At 38.9% G+C, this 16,358-nt stretch overlaps 1 protein-coding gene across 5 annotated transcripts in view; it reads left to right on the top strand.

Moving 5' to 3' along the window:
• PTPRG (protein tyrosine phosphatase receptor type G) overlaps window positions 1-15,740 on the top strand; it is a 759,790-nt gene extending 744,050 nt beyond the window's left edge. For all 5 annotated transcript variants that reach the window (XM_061128174.1, XM_061128173.1, XM_061128172.1 and 2 more), the window contains 2 exons: window positions 10,390-10,525; window positions 11,107-15,740. In XM_061128174.1, the coding sequence (XP_060984157.1) occupies window positions 10,390-10,525; window positions 11,107-11,253 (283 nt within the window). In that variant the 3' untranslated portion in view covers window positions 11,254-15,740. The remainder of the gene's footprint in view (window positions 1-10,389; window positions 10,526-11,106) is intronic.
• Window positions 15,741-16,358: the final 618 nt, after the last annotated feature.

The following is a 16,358-nucleotide window of genomic DNA, read 5'->3' as shown; positions in this document are numbered from 1 at the left end:
GCTGAGGTCAGTACTGTCACCAGTTTGAAGCAAGCCACATGATTGGCTCCTTCCAAGGAGTCTGATGGTCTTTTTAAAATAGTGACTATTTCAAAATGTTAGCCTGCCTCTTAATTAGATTAAGAAGAATTAAGAGGCTACAGTCTATGGTGTCCCAAGAGTTGGACACAAGTTAGCAACTAAACCACCACCAGTAAGAAAGATCCCTGGAAATGTGACAACCAGCAGTACTGTTTAAATGACACAGACAGCCTCAAAATAACTAGGTACTTGCTCCTAGTCTATGCAGCTGTAGGATATAGCAGAACGTGAGGACTGCTTCTAGAGTGCCCCCCACCCCCCCAATCTGGGTTAGCTTTTCAAATACCTTCTGGATTTTACCAGCTTTTAGCAATTCAGACCGAATTCTAATGTTGCTGCCCAGTTTTGTGATGGATTTTGTGGTACTAATAGTACTCCAAGGATCTGCCCTTAAGTCAGGAATGCAGCTGATCTTATATTAGAGAACGGAGAAAGGGGGAAAAAAGTACAACTTTAACAAAACTGTTTGATTCATTTATCTATATACAGCTTTGGGGTGGATTGTCTTATGCAGTGATTTTCATTTTACACTACATGCTGCATATGTTCCCTCTGGACTTAAATCAGATATAGCTTGCTCTTAGGTCTAAATAAGAAAACAGCAAGTTAATCCTGTACTAGTGCATCTTCACATGTTATATAGGTGAACTGGATGAAAAGCCCCTGAAGATCAAGTGTTCATTCATTTATCCACCATCTTTAAGACAGAAGTGAGTCCACTAAAAATATTTTTCTACATGACTTGAGCAAATTTGAAGTTTTTAAGTAGTTGCTAGCTCTAGTACACCACTCTGAATGCCAGTTACCTTTCAGTTTCCATCTTACTTGCCTTTTGCACCCCTAAATATCCCTTCCTGCTAGCCTACAGACACCTCAAGTCTAGTATCTGTAAGTCCAAACTCACCCTCCCAGCCTGCTCCCATCCACTTGGTTGTACAAACCAGAAACAGATCAAAGTTCTTCCTTGTGCCCCTCACCTCCACATACCATTAGCCCCCAGGACACTTTCCACATCCTTCTGCAATCTGGTTGAAGTTTATTCCCAGCTATCATCCCAGTCCTCCTGTCCTCTCATTCAACATACACCTCAAAAGGCACTCTCTTTGAAACTGTCTCTCATTCATCCCAGAGGTGATCCTTCACAGACAACACATCTTTACCAGTGCCATTCCTGTTCATCATATGCGCTTCTCACTGCTTGTTTACATGACTGTCAGCCTCACACTGCAGAGGCCAGCAGTGCTAACTCGTTTGTCCCATTCTGCACAGAGTGAAGTCCCATGCCTGACGCACAGTAGGTAGTAGATAAATACTGGTATGAGTTGGTACTGTGCTTGAAGTTAGGATGACTTACCCATTATTCAGGATATGTGCTTATATATGAACTTTCCCCGGAGAGCCTTGTTTTTGTTTTGGTTATTGTTATTTTACCTGCCTACATTCATCTGTGGACTATAAAGCTAATTTACAAAGTTTTTAAACCTCTGTCAAAAAACAGATGGGGGCAGGCTTGGAAAGAAGGCCTGGGTGCTTCCACTGACAGAGTTAAATTTTTAGCACACAAACTCTGTGATATCTGCCTGGTCCTCACAGCTGTGTGCCAGGTGAATGGAGTTTCTAGATAAAACTATCTCTAAGGGTAAAACTTCCTCAACGAAAAGTAAGCTCATTCTGTTTGAGCACAGGTTAAAGGCAAACTCCTTTGTTCTCAGCTTCCTATGTTCATCTGCTCAAGACAGTTCTATCCAGAGACTGATCTGTATCATTACTGTCAAATGTTAAACATGGAGCCTATTTTCCTAAGAAGAGTGTGGAACACAGTCATGGTGTAAGAAACACTGTTTTATGAGACAGTGGTAGATTAGACCTTCACTTACATAACGAAAAGCTAGTTTCTTGTGTGAATACTACCCACCCTGTTGGATGCTAGAGTGGGCTGATTTCATTCAGCAGTTCTCAGAGTGGGATCTGAGGGTCCCTGATTGGGAAGGGTGGTGGGGTGGTCTCTTAAGACCCTTCCAGGTGATCTAAGCAGACACAACAGTTTTCAGAACAATACAAGGGTACTGGTTGCCTTCTTCACTCTTATTCTGTCTTGAGTGTACAGTGGAGTTTTTCAGAGCAACCTGACCCAGATGACATCCCCACTCTGACAGCGAAGGGAATGTGTGCTTGCATGGTTGTGTGTTTCAATGTTTTCTCAGCTCTGATGTCTGATACAACAAAGGCTGACAGCTAAAGCCCAAATAAGCAAAAGCTCTTTTAGGGGGTTTTCAATAATTGTTAATTTTGACCCGAGACGGTCTGTAGCAAATGCTGAAATATATGGACTACTTTCTGTACCAGCTGCTGTAAAGACACCCCCTCTCAAGTTAGAACTAATTGAGTCCTTCTTTTAATCCTCAAAATCACCCCACGAGGAGAGTAATTTTAGGATCCACTCTTCCTGTGTGAGGAAATGAAGGCTGCAAAGGTATCTGGTTAGTAAGGGTCAGAGCCAGCACCAGCTACTAATGTGTAAGGTCCAGAGTAAAGTGAAAACATAGGACACCCTTGCTCAAAAATTATTACCAGTAAAGAATTTCCAGTTAAAGAAACAATTCTATTTACCATCACATCAACAAGAATAAAATACCTAGGAATAAAGTACTGCACAATTGCACTCATTTCACATGATAGTAAGGTATATAATGCTCAAAATGCTCCAAGCTAGGTTTCAATAGTACATGAACCGAGAACTTCCAGATGTACAAGCTGGATTTAGAAAAGGCAGAGGAACCTGAGATTAAATTGCCAACATGCACTGGATCACGGAAAAAGCAAGAGAATTCCAGAAAAACATCTACTTCTGCTTCAATGACTATGCAAAAGACTGACTGTGTGGATCACAACACACTGTGGAAAATTCTTAAAGAGATGGGACTACCAGACCATGGTACCTGCCTCCTGAGAAATCTGTATGCAGGTCAAGAAGCAACAGTTAGAACCAGACATGGAACAACAGACTGGTTCCAAATTGGGAAAGGAGTATGTCAAAGCTGTATATTGTCACCCTGCTCATTTAACTTACATGCAGAGTACATCACGAGAAACGCTGGGCTTGAAGAAGCACAAGCTAGAATCAAGATTGTCAGTAACCTCAGATATGCAGATGACACCACTCTTCTATGGCAGAAAGTGAAGAACTAAAGAGCCTCTTGATAAAGTGGAAGAGGAGAGTGAAAGAGCTAGCTTAATACACAACATTCAAAAAACTAGTATCATGGCATCTGGTCCCATCACTTCATGGCAAATAGATGGGGAAACAATGGAAACAGTGACAGACTTTATTTTTGGGGGCTCCAAAATCACTGCAGATGGTGACTGCAGCCATGAAATTAAAAGATGCTTGCTCCTTGAAAGAAAAGCTGTGACAAACCTGCACAGCACATTAAACGGCAGAAACATTACTTTGCCGACAATGGTCCGTCTAGTCAAAACTATGGTTTTTCCAGTAATCACGTATGAATGTGACAGCTGGACCATAAAGAAGGCTGAGCACCAAAGAATTGATGCTTTTGAACTGTGGTGTTGGAGAAGACTCTTGAGAGTCCCTTGGACTGCAAGCAGATCCAACCAGTCCGTCCTAGAGGAAATCAACCCTGAATATTCTTTATAAGGACTGATGCTGAAGCTCCCATACTTTGGCCACCTGATGTGAAGAGCCAACTCATTGGAAAAGATTCTGATGCTGGGAAAGATTGAAGGCAGGAGAAGAAGAGGACGAGATCATTGGACGGCATCACTGACTCAATGGATATGAGTCTGAACACACTCTGGGAGATGGTGATGGGACAGGGCAGCCTGGCTGCTCCAGTCCATGGGGTCACAAAGTGGCGGACACGACTGAGCAACTGAAACACAACAGCTAACACCATACAAAAAATAATTCTAAACGAATTAAAAACCTACAGGCAAGACCAGACACTATAAAGTTCTTAGAAGAAAACATAGAACATTCTTTGACGTAAGTCACAGCAGTATCTGTTTTGATCCATGTCCTGTATAATGGAAATAAGAAACAACATGAGACCTAATTAAACTCAAAAGCTTTTGCACGAATAAAGGAAACCACAGACAACAAAAAGACAGCCCCCAGAATGGGAGAAAATACTTGCAAACTCTGTAACCAACTACGGATTAGTCTCCAAAATATACAAACAGCTCATGCAGCTCAATATCCTAAACCAAACAAACAAAAAGTGGGCAGAGGACCTAGGTAGACATTTCTCAAAGGAGACATACGGATGACCAACAGGCACATGAGAAGATGCTCAGCACTGCTCATTATTAGAGAAACGCAAATCAAAGTTACAGTTAGGTAGGTCTCACACCAGTCAGAGTAACTTGCCTTTATTTTCTTATCTACTTCCAAAAGTCTTACAAGCTTGCATTGCCATTATTCCAAGATTAATTTATATTCAAGCTTTAACTCTGTTTTCCTTCCTGCCGTAATGATTTTGAAAGGAAGCCTCACTTCCTTCATAGTGACAGGGTTTTTACCCCTGTATTGCCATCTTGGTTATGATTTTTAAAAACATCGTATAAGCAAAACAACAATAATTGTAATTATACGAAGTAGTTGCTTTCAACAATAATTATATGAAGTAGTAAACAGTGTGATTAAATGGCAAGAGGCCATAGGTATTATACACCCTGATGATACAAGGAACCCCAGTGTCTCTTCAAATGAACATAGACAGAGCCACTTGAAAACATTCCTCTACATTGGGACCTTGCTTTCATTTCTTTAAGGCATTGACAGAGGAAGATGAGAATACATTTTAACAGCTAAGAGTTAAAGAACTGTTGCTCTCAAGGGGCCCTTTAAGAAAGTGGTAAACTACCAAACCAGTGAATTTATATACTATTCTTATATTAGCTAAGTTATAAATCACCTGTGTCACTTTCTCACCAAGTCTTTGTAAAGTGAAGTGCAAATGCGTGAGACTTGACAAACACCCTTTAATCCTACTGAATTCCCTAACTTCTGAAAAAGGATGGCCTTTTTCAGTCTTTCAAGACTGAAACTTTAAAGTATCTGTGCATTTGATTGATTTGACCTAGTTTCTAGTCATGTTTAAAGTCTCATTTTGTAGGAATTTCCTTTTATTTAGGTACTTATTTAAGAGTGGCTAAGTATTAAGGAAAGACAACCCAGGCAAAGGGCAGAATAATCCCACATGGAGTGCGCACTGCATAATAAAACACATAATACCTGACTTTCCTAACTAATGGCTGTGGTTAGCTTGAAGGGGAGAAGGAAGAAAGATCCTTACAGTTCACTAGAATAGATGAAGCAGAGATTAAAAGGTTAAATATTGAAAAAAATTAATACAAATGATTGGGGTGGAGGAGGTGGGGAATCCCAGCTATGCTACGATGAGAAGGTAAACCCAGTTCATTTTAGAATCTGAAGAAAGACAACATGATGAACAAGAAGAAAAAATACACTGAATCCGAGTTAAAAGAGCAGTCGTAATTGTTTTAAAATAATATACACAGAGATCTAAAGAGTTAATGAAATGAATCAAAAACACTTATTATGAAATTGGAACAAATTAGAGGCTAATAAATGGAAAGGTTAAGAGATGGGCTATAGTAGAATGGACAAAGCTGCAATTAGACTCAGATGTGGAAGTTAGATACAGAAGTTCTGACATCAGGCTAAGGGATGATCTATGGAGAGACAGATGAAAGAGGAAGGGAAAACACTGATAAAAAATCATGGCTGAAGATTCTCTAACAACTGAATAAAGGGATGAGATATTAAAATGCATTATCAGGATACAATGAATAGTAACATTCAGAGGAAAGATCTGAAAACCATAATTAACAAGGCTGATCCAGTAGTGACCTGCAACAGCATGTACCCCATCAGCAGAGGAATGGATAAAGAAGGGGTACACACACACACACACACTGGAACACTACACTTGCATTAAAGAGAATGAAACAATGCCATCTGCAGCAGCATGGATGGACCTAGAGAGTATCATAGTAAGGGAAGTAAGTCAGAGAGAGAGAGACAAATGCCATGTGGTTTCGCTTATTTGTGCAATTTAAAATATGGCAGAGATGCACCTACCTGCAAACCAGAAAAAGACTCACACATACAGAGGTCAGACTTGTGCTTGCAAAGCAGGAGAAGGGGAGTGGGAGGGGTAGGTGGGGAGTTTGGGGTCTGTAGAGGCAACCTGTTTACAGAGGACAGATAAACAACAAGGTCAGATCGTATATACCACAGGGAACTTTCTGGCATAAACTCTCATGGAAAAGCGTTAAAAAAAAAAAAAAAGAATGTATACATGTGTTTAACTGAGTCACTCTGCTATGCCGCAGAGGTTGGCACAACATTATAAGTCAACTATACTTTGTTTCTAAAGTTCTCCTTTTTAATTTAAACATTTCTAAATTAAATACATAAATGTTAAAGTCTGTACCCAAGAGAAGGAAGGACATTCCAAGTACAGGGGCGAGAAAGACAAAAGCAGGGACAGTGGAAGAAACACAGTGTATAGTGAAGGAACTACTAGTAGTTCAAATGGGGGCAGTAAAGACTGCTTCAACACCTTGACCATCACTGAGATTCTCTTAAGATGATGATTCATATTTAAATGTTACTGGATTTTGAACTTAGAATAGTTGTTAATTTAAGCTGGAATAAGGATCCAGGCTACAGTCCATTACTCAGAATCAGTACTGCCTCACTTTGATCATGGAGTCAAACTGGTGACCAATTTTTAATATGAAGGCTTTGATCATTACAAGAGTTTCTTCAGACACAGATGGTTTATTTATAATTACTCACCATAAATGGAACTTGACTATATTGTTTAAAAAAAACTGGTAAATTACACAAGGCAACATTCATTGATTATAATGCATTATTTAGAAACCAACAAAGAAATGAGACCCCGAATTGTTACACCCAGACCCTGAAGTCCTTACATCTGCTATTAGAGATAACTCATAGGTTAAAGAGGTAGTGAAAATAGAAATTACGGATTCCTAGAACTAAATGATGCTGAAGGCACTACATTTAAAAACCTAACAGGACACATGCTCAGAGGGGGAAAAAAATGTATAGCCTAGGTTGCATATATTGGAGAAAATATTTTAGAAAAAACAAAAAAACTAAGCTTTCAATTGGAGAAGCCAGAAAAAGAACCAAATATATCCACAAAATGTACTAAGAAAAGCAAATAGTAATGAAATGGAAGTAAGGATGAGATCAGCTTCATTGCTTGAATTTTGTTAACAAGAGATACAACTTTGGAAAATGGTGAAAAAAGCAGAAAAGGCATAATTTATCATTGGGGAAGAAAAAAAAATCTACCACGTAACTGTAGTCCTCAAATGTTTTAAAAATTGTTATTTAAGTGTGATAAAGATGATGTTTATTTTTAAAGTCCTTATCTTTTGAAATTTTATACTGATTTTATTAACGAATAAGAAATCTGGGGTTTGCTTCAAAACACATATGGCAGAAATAGACATGAAACAAGACCAGCTGCAAGCTGGTGATTGTTTTAGTTTAGTGACAGAGCCATGAGGGTTACTGTACTTTATATGATTTTTAACCTATTAGTAAAATACAAATGTTTTAAAGGAAATGAAATAAACATTTTTTAACATTTTAAACTATTTATAATACTATACCAATAAATTGTTAAGCCTACCTAATCATAATAAACGATACTTAGTGAACATATGGCACTTACCAGTCTCTGTTCTGAGCCCCTGATGTGTATCAGCTCCAGTTAAAAAAAAAAACCCTCGTCTCCCAAGCTATGACCCCAATTACTTTACCTGGATGTGCATTGTTTATTCAACCTCAAAATGGGGCTATTAATAGTACCTGGATTTTTCTGAGGATTAAAATCATTGGCACATATAAAGTACTTAAAAGCCTGGTACACAGAGTTTTCAACCTGTCAAGGCCCGCTACGTTTTGACCAGGCTACGCCTGAACAGGAGCATACGGAGAAAACATGTTAATGTAACCTTGATTAAGAAAACAGACAAAGCTAACACCGGAATGGAACAGTATAAGCCATTGTTACTTACTTGAATATGGGTACAAAGATCTGAAGAAAATGCTGTCAAATAAAACCCAGTGTGTTATATTGAAAGAATTACATACATCATTTAAAAAGATTCCTCCCAGAAATACAGAGCTAGTTAAATTTGGTACCAAAAACTGCTCTCAGTGAATTCAGGATTTTAGGAACTTTTTTAAACTTATAGATGTTTGAAAACATACAATAAAATGACACCCATTCATAATCCCCATCCCCAAAAGAAAACGCTCTTAGCAAACTGAAAGTCAAAAGCATTCTCTTTAACTTGTTAAATGTCACTTCTCAGATGCCTATAGAAATACTTTTACTTAATATTAAGAAAGTAGAAGTTTTACCATTAACACAACATGGTACCTCTTTACAGTGTCAGAATGGAAGATATTGATATCCTATCCAATGCAGTAAAAGCAAAAGATGTAAGAGGTATAAAAGAAAGACATAATTGGCATTATTGGCAGATGATGGTGCAGCCAACTAAGCTAGAGAAGCCACAGATTATTAGAACTTAAAAAAAGTTCTACATGGCTGAATACAACTGCACCATGTGAAATCAGTAACTTCCCTATATATCCACTGAAACCAAACACTGATGTCCTAAAGAGAGGCCATTCTTTGGAGTAACAGAACCTATCTAGGAATCACCCTAAAATGACATTGGCAAAAACTATACAGAAAACTGGGCTTTCCTGGTGGCTCAGTGGTAACGAACCTGCCTGCCAATGTAGGAGGGTTGATCGCTGGGTCAGGAAGATCCCCTGGAGAAGGAAATGGCAGTATTCTGGTCGGGAGAATCCCATGGACGGAACAGCGTGGTGGGCTATAATCCACGGGGTCCCAAAAGAGTCAGACACGACTCACCAACTGAACAACAACACGCAGAAAACTATAAAATCTAATTGAAAACTACAAAAGACCTGAGTAAATGGAAAGAAAGATACGTTCATGAACAGAAAAACTCAAAAAGAGATTTCCACAGATCTACTTCAGATATTCAATGCAGCCTAACCAAAATCCCAACAACTTTTTATATTCCTTGACAGTCCAATATCAGTTAATATAAGGTAGAATGGGATGAGGTAGGAGGGTAGAGGTGTATGGAAATGAGTGTACAAGGTACACTCATGTCCGAAGCCCTAAAAGTGAAACAGTAACTGTACCTCTAGCAGCCAAGACTATTCTATAAACCTGCTTCATCAACTATCAAGACTAACTAAAACCCTATGGTAATTTAAACAACTGTGGGGAAATACAGGATCAAAAAACAGAGAAGCAGATTAAAGGGCCAAACTAGAGAGTTCAGAAATAGGCCTGTGTATATGAGAATTTGGCAAATTATTAAAAAGGCAGCTTAAATCCACGAGGCAAGAGGAGACTATTCACTGTAATATGCTGGCACAAGTGGTTATCTATTGGAAAAATCACTAAAATCAGACCCCTACCTTACATCAAAACAAGAATAAGATTCCAATGGATTAAACAATTAAATGTAATGAAGTAGAAAATTGTAGGAGAGTATTTTTTAAATACTGGGGTCAAGAAAGCATTTTGAAATGGCCTCATGAAAATACCTGCTACCCTCTCTAAGCCTTTTTTGTGCCTGTGTGTGAGGCAAACAGAAACATATTTTTCCAAGAATTTTATAGAAGGTGGTCATACTTGGAATGTTCCACTTCCATGCCAGAAATAATTACTAAATATGAAACTCACTGAAAATTTTCTGATTGCCTTTTGAGCCATAGGTTTCCATTTTTATTCAGATTCTGGAAGTTCAGTTTAGCCATTTGGAATTTAAAAAAATTTTTTTTCCAGAGCTTTTTGCCTCTTTCTACTTATCTTATAGCCTTCAGTTGAAATCCTCATATTATTTTTCCTATCCCATCACTCAACTCCTCCCTCACTTCAAATCTTCTTACTGCCCTCGTAAGTATAATTTTGAACTTTTTAAATTAGACATCAAGTTAAATATCTGATAAACCAGTCTCAAAAGAGGCCACATTTATAAACAAGTGTCACCTTTATGCTAACCTTAAAATCTCTCCTCTTGTCAGCATTTCATTCATTTCTGAATAGGTATCAATGCAGTCTCCCTAGCTTCTATAGAAATACGTGCTGGTGACTTCATTCCAATATATTTAGTCTTTTAGCGATTCTGAAACAGCTTTTTCTTTTTTTTTGCCTCCCCAAGGTATGGCGCAGTTTCAGCAGGAATGCTGTGTGCTCTTACCACCTTGTCCCAGCAACTGGAGAATGAAAATGCCGTGGATGTTTTCCAGGTTGCAAAAATGATCAATCTGATGAGGCCTGGAGTATTTACAGACATTGTAAGTACTGTGTTTATTTGCAAAACCTGTACAACATCAGTTGAAACTCAGCCTCACCCTGTACAAACAGTAGTTCTCAGTGGGGGTGGGGGTGGAGTAATTTTGCCCCCAGGGGATGTTGGGCAATGTTGGAGACCCTTTTTTAATGGTCACCACTGGGGATGGAGTTAAGTGAGTGGAGCCCAGGGACACTGCTAAACATACCACAACACCTTAGATGGCCCTCTACAGTAAAGGATTCTCTGGCCCACATGTCAAAAGTGCTGAGCTTGACAAACTCTGCTTTCTAGAGTATATAGTGTTTTCTGACGATAAAGTACAGATTTCATATTATCTTAGTGGACCATCAACACTGAGAACTCATTCCAAGGTAAGAGAGATGAAAAGGACACGAAGCAGCTGTAGGTTTTGATCGTAAAGGATTCCACAGATGATTCGGTAAGTTTCTTAAAGAGCGTAGACATATTCCCGTGTCTCTAGTGTATTTTTCACAGTTACATTTTTAATCAGTATTTTTACCTGCAGCGAAATGAGACGAAGCTGTTCTTCGGCTCCAAAACCATCTTCCTCTCGTTTTCCAGGAACAGTACCAGTTTGTCTACAAAGCGATGCTCAGCTTGGTCAGCACGAAAGAGAATGGGAACGGCCCCGTGACGGTGGACAGGAACGGCGCCGCCCTCACCGCGGACGAGCCGGACCCTGCCGAGAGCATGGAGTCGCTGGTGTGACTGGGATCCTGAAAGAGTGCTTCATTTGTAAACCTTCTGAAGACTCAGAACTTTTTTGAGGCCTTTTTTTTGCCAGACTCTAGGTCTAGGTTATATGATAACCCAGTTACTTTTTTACACTGATAAAAGTTTTGATATTTATTTTTTGCCATTTTATGTCTTAATGGTATCCTACTGAGCATATGCACCTCTGTTCATTTCCCACAGTGAAACGCGGTTTTACCTAGTTTGCACTATCTGATCAGTGTTACTGCCTATAATCTGATACTAAAGCAAACCCTGACGTGACATTCCACGACACCATACATGCTACTTTTTAATTCAGTATAGTGAAGGTCTTTGTTAGGACAGTGACTCTTTTTTTTTTTTTTAATTATTATTACTCTTGCTAAAGCAGCTGCATCCTCCTAGCAGGCAATGCTGTCCTTTTCCTCAGTCCTCTCCTATTTTTTTAAGGCACTGTTCAATACTTCTGTATGCCTTCTGTGTTTTAATGGAGTGGATGAGCACTGTTTTCTTTTAAAGAAGAGTGGGGTTGGGGGGCTACTCTGAAGGTCTGTCAATGTCATGGCCTTGAGAGAGTCCCATCTGTGATGGTGAAGGTGTCCATTAAGAAATAAGAAGGCTTAAGAGTCATCTGATGTGAACATCACTTCCTAGTTTCAAAGTTATATTCCTAGCTTTAAAAAATGCCCAACTGTGTCAAAATAAAGGATATCTCTGTATTACAGTTTTCACAGTAGCTATGTGGACAGTGTGTGTTATTTCCATTTTGATTCTCTCAAATAGTTACATCACTGCCCCCCAAATCAGGGCCATCTTTTACAAGAGATGGCAATATTTTACGTAACTCCAGGTATGAAGCCCTTCAGTGAGTCTTCATTAATGCCTCATGGTTTATAATTTCATACCTCTTGGCAGGTGGAATAATGCAAATCTTGGCAGGTGTGTAATTTTGAAAGTAGTCATAGAAAATATTCCTATTACTCATATAGCAATCTAATAAAAAAACTACCTATAGAGTTAATATTCTTACATTCTTTTCTTTCCTTTTTTTTTTGCCAAATATTTCATGATAAAGTTCATTAATTACATGCATTCTTCTATTTAAACTGAAAATTTTGTATTAATTAGCAAAAAGTCTTGGGACTATCTAGGTTCCTCCACATGGAGAAATCTGACTTGAAGAGAGACAATTAGAATTTTAGGTGAAAGGTAACAGTGACATTTTCAAAGAGTTCTTGGCAGTAGGAGACAGCCTTGTATGCTTTTATGTATTCTAGCCTCAAAAACAGGTTCACTTAAGTAAAAGAGACTGCTCATAGGGACACAGAGCCCAAGGTGGTAATCTCCCAGAGCCACATTCACCCTGCTGTCTATCATGGGAAAATCAGGAGCACGCACAAGAAATTTCAGTTCAGCAAGTTAGAAAGATAAGCTACTTACTGAGATCCATTTTCTTCTGCTGCATATTTGCTTTTGAGGGGTGACTTCTGTCAGAAGTTAAGCCATCACCAGGACTGAGCCTGTGAAGAGGAAAAGGGTTTTGGTTATTTTCATTTTTTTATGTCAAATATCAACCAACAGGTCACACTGGCTATGACCATACTGTCTGGCTAGGCATTAAAACATCTGTGATAAGCAGCACTGAGACTCTGTTTATCCTGAGTTGGTTTTCTATGAAGTTTGTCAGAGCGGAGCTGAAAGGACCAAAGCTGCTGAGACCTCCTGGCCCGGGATTTCTAACACACGGGCCAGGTCAACCACGTTTTCCTAAACGACATAACTTGCCAGGATTCCTCTCATCTTCCCATCGCGCAGACTCAGCCACACGGGGTAGTTCACCATTCACGAACTGTGAGGGCTTGCTTGAGAGAGTGTGAACAGGTGAGCCCAGTCTCCTCAGCTGTTATGTGGCGGAGGACACAGACACACTCACGTCCCTCCGCTCCCGTTAGAGGTGAAGTGCCGAACCTCTGCCTAACACTTGACGGAAAAACCCTGACCTCCTGAATGCCACCACGACCGGCTGGCTGAGGGAGATGAGGAAGGGGAAGGTTTCAGCCTGGTTTCACCTCAGCACCGCAAGAGCTAGGCCACCGCCGTCCATTACGGAGGTCGCTTCCGCTGTACGGAGCGCTGACGTGAGCAGACTCTTCTCAGTAGATGGCACGGGGGGGGACCTGACTTTCAGAAGTAACATTCAAGTTGGGGTTTGTGGTCCCTCTGTAATTTTTTCAGACACATGGCAAGTATTCCCTTCTGGGCTATTTTTGTTTTCAGTCACTCACTTGTGTCTGCCCCTTCGCAACCCCACGGACTGCAGCCCGCCAGGCTTCCCTGTCCTTCACCATCTGTGCTATTACAGAGGGTCCAATTCATGGAAATTCCCACCCTCCAATTCTGTGACCATCTCTTCCATGGGTATCAGGATCATGGTAAAAGAGAGAGGTCGGAGATAAAGCAGAAACATCACAAGGATGGCTGAGAATTTCTCTGTGAGCATTCAAGCGTCTGTAGTGGGCCTGAATCAAAGTCTACAAACCCTAACCCACTGAACCACAAGCAACTGCTGTTTGCCCATCTTGCCAAAATGGCCCAAACACACTTTGCGGAGGATGATTATAGTCAACAGTTCCTCACTTTTGACTATAGAGTGTATCCTGTTATTCTTCATATGGCATTGGCAAATATATGCTTGTATCTTTCCAGAGGCAAAGAGTTTCAGAGATGGTGTTTTCTTTGAGACAGAAGCACATGGCTTAACTAAATAACAAGGTTATTAGCCCATGCACTCAGGAGGCAAGGAAATAGCTATCGCAAATTACTGTGTGCCATGTTAGAAAAATAAGCCTTTAGAGTGTATGAGTTCTAGGTAAGCAGAAGGCACACATTCAAAATGAATTAAAGATCAAGACAAGCGGCCATGCTGGACATCAGAGAAAACACACCTTATCACCACCAAGAACCTTACCTGCATCTAAAAGTTACACCTCCGTCTTTCATATTTAAAAAAAGGTTTCCTTCTGAAATTCAGGATGATTAAGGTGAGGTGAATTGCTTTTCCTAATTTTTATGCCTTGGAGCTTTCAGAGTCAATTTCAAGCTGGAAAGTCCAGCAAGGTCAGAGATGTTTATGGCATTTAGGGTCTGGTGGCTAGTGGTTTTAGCCCGGAGTGACGTACTGAAATCAACAGATAACCTTAATTATTTTATAATGACACAGCACAACTGCCTTGTTATGAATTTTCTTAAACACATATATACTGTATTTAAAACTTAAAATATAGATAACCAATTTACCAAAGACACATACTAATTGTAAGCAAAAAATTTTAAGAAAGAAGCCCAAACTCATCATAATTTAGGAAATAATAATCAAAACGTAGTTTGTCTTAAGAATCTACCAAGTTATATTGGAAAATGCATTTCCAACTCCTAAGTCCTAAAGTTTATGTTCAAATGGTGCCAGTGAATTTTTATATGAAGGGAAAATGCCTGCTTTTTTTTTTTTTAAAAAAACAGCTGTAATCTCACTTACCCCTTTGCGCTTGCCCATAGCTGCCATCTAACATACAATACTGGCTTCACTTATCTCTAGAAAGAAGGCATGCAACAAACCAGAAGGAGTTGTAAGAATGGTATTTGGCCTCTACTTTGTCTTAGCTGTTAAACTGTTTTTAGTATTTTTGTTAAATATTTGCAAAGGGAAGCATTTTCTACAGAGGATAATTAATTTCAAGAAAAATAATCTTGAGTTTTAAGAAATAAAACATCTCCAGAAAAGGAGACAAACGATTTTATAAAATGTCGCAACTCTCCAACATTTGGGGTGGTGACTCCTTTTTTGTTAGGACATTTGAAACTAGCAAGTAGCCATTGTTTCTTAAAAAAAGAAAAAAAAAAATTCAGCCTTTGTGTGGATTCATGTTTCTTTCACTTCATTTTGAAATAGCGAAAATCATTAAAACTGTAAATATTTTGTTGCTTGGATAAGCATCTTCTGGGAACTTTGTATCTATGGTATATAATCATAGAATTTTATATTTTCATATAAAGCTAATTTTTTTCTAGTTTCAATTCTGTCATAGTTTTTTTTTTTCCTTTGTGGTGGATATGTGAATTCAACTTTCTGTGTATTGAAGTAGCAAGAACCATCTTTGCATTCCAAAAGAATCCAACATGTGTTATTTCTTTGAGGCAGTGATTGTGACAGTTGGGTTTTCTTTTTTAATTTCATTGACCATTTGTGCAATAGGAATTAGACATAATTAGTCACACTGAATACATTTGTTGCATTGACCCATTCGGATAAAGTGCTGTTTTTGTTTTTTTTTTTTTTAATTTGTTCGGGGGGAGGGGTTTTGTAACCTGAAATTTTTCCCTTTTTTCTTCTGTTTAAAAGTATATCAAATCATTCTATTATAGTGTTATTTAATATGTAAATTGTATTGCTATACATAAAATAAAGTATGGTTTTTGATGTATTCATTAGTGCTGAGCATTTCTAAGAAAATACCTACATCCAATAATATCAGATTACTCGTTTCTTTTAATAGGTCACATTTATACCCACAGACCCTTGGTCTTAGTTTTCATGGTAGTAAATCATTATTAGAAGTCATCTTCACACAGACAGAAAACCACAGAAATGTCTTTTCTGAGTTCTTCCTCCTTTAAAGAGTAAACAGTAATATTTTACCTGCATGTCAAATGAAACTTTGCTCACTTTATGAACCTGCTGCTAAATTATAAGTAGAATTATTGTCTTATCCAAGGTATCAACTAGATTTGAAGCAACTCCTCCCTCTAAACATTTACTTGGTAGAATGAGAGACATTTGTCGGCAAGACTGCAGGAGGATCTATGAAATACATACATAAGATCCTGTAACTCCTACTGAGCAGAAATTTTGCCATCTCCAAACACGAGTCCCCAGCTGGGCAGCTTGGGTCCACCACTGTCTGAACTTTGAGCAGCACTACATCAGGAATTCAGCTCCTCACTGTGGCTCCAATTTTCCTTTCCAGCAAGATAAAGAACTGATGGTTCACTCTCCAAAAGTAACTGGGAATTTAACAAGCAGCATATTAATCCCTCTTGTG

The sequence above is a fragment of the Dama dama genome, chromosome 24, assembly GCF_033118175.1.
Source record: "Dama dama isolate Ldn47 chromosome 24, ASM3311817v1, whole genome shotgun sequence".
Classification (NCBI taxonomy): domain Eukaryota; kingdom Metazoa; phylum Chordata; class Mammalia; order Artiodactyla; family Cervidae; genus Dama; species Dama dama.
Note: the sequence above shows the minus strand (reverse complement) of the source record. Positions and strands in the feature narration are given on the sequence as shown.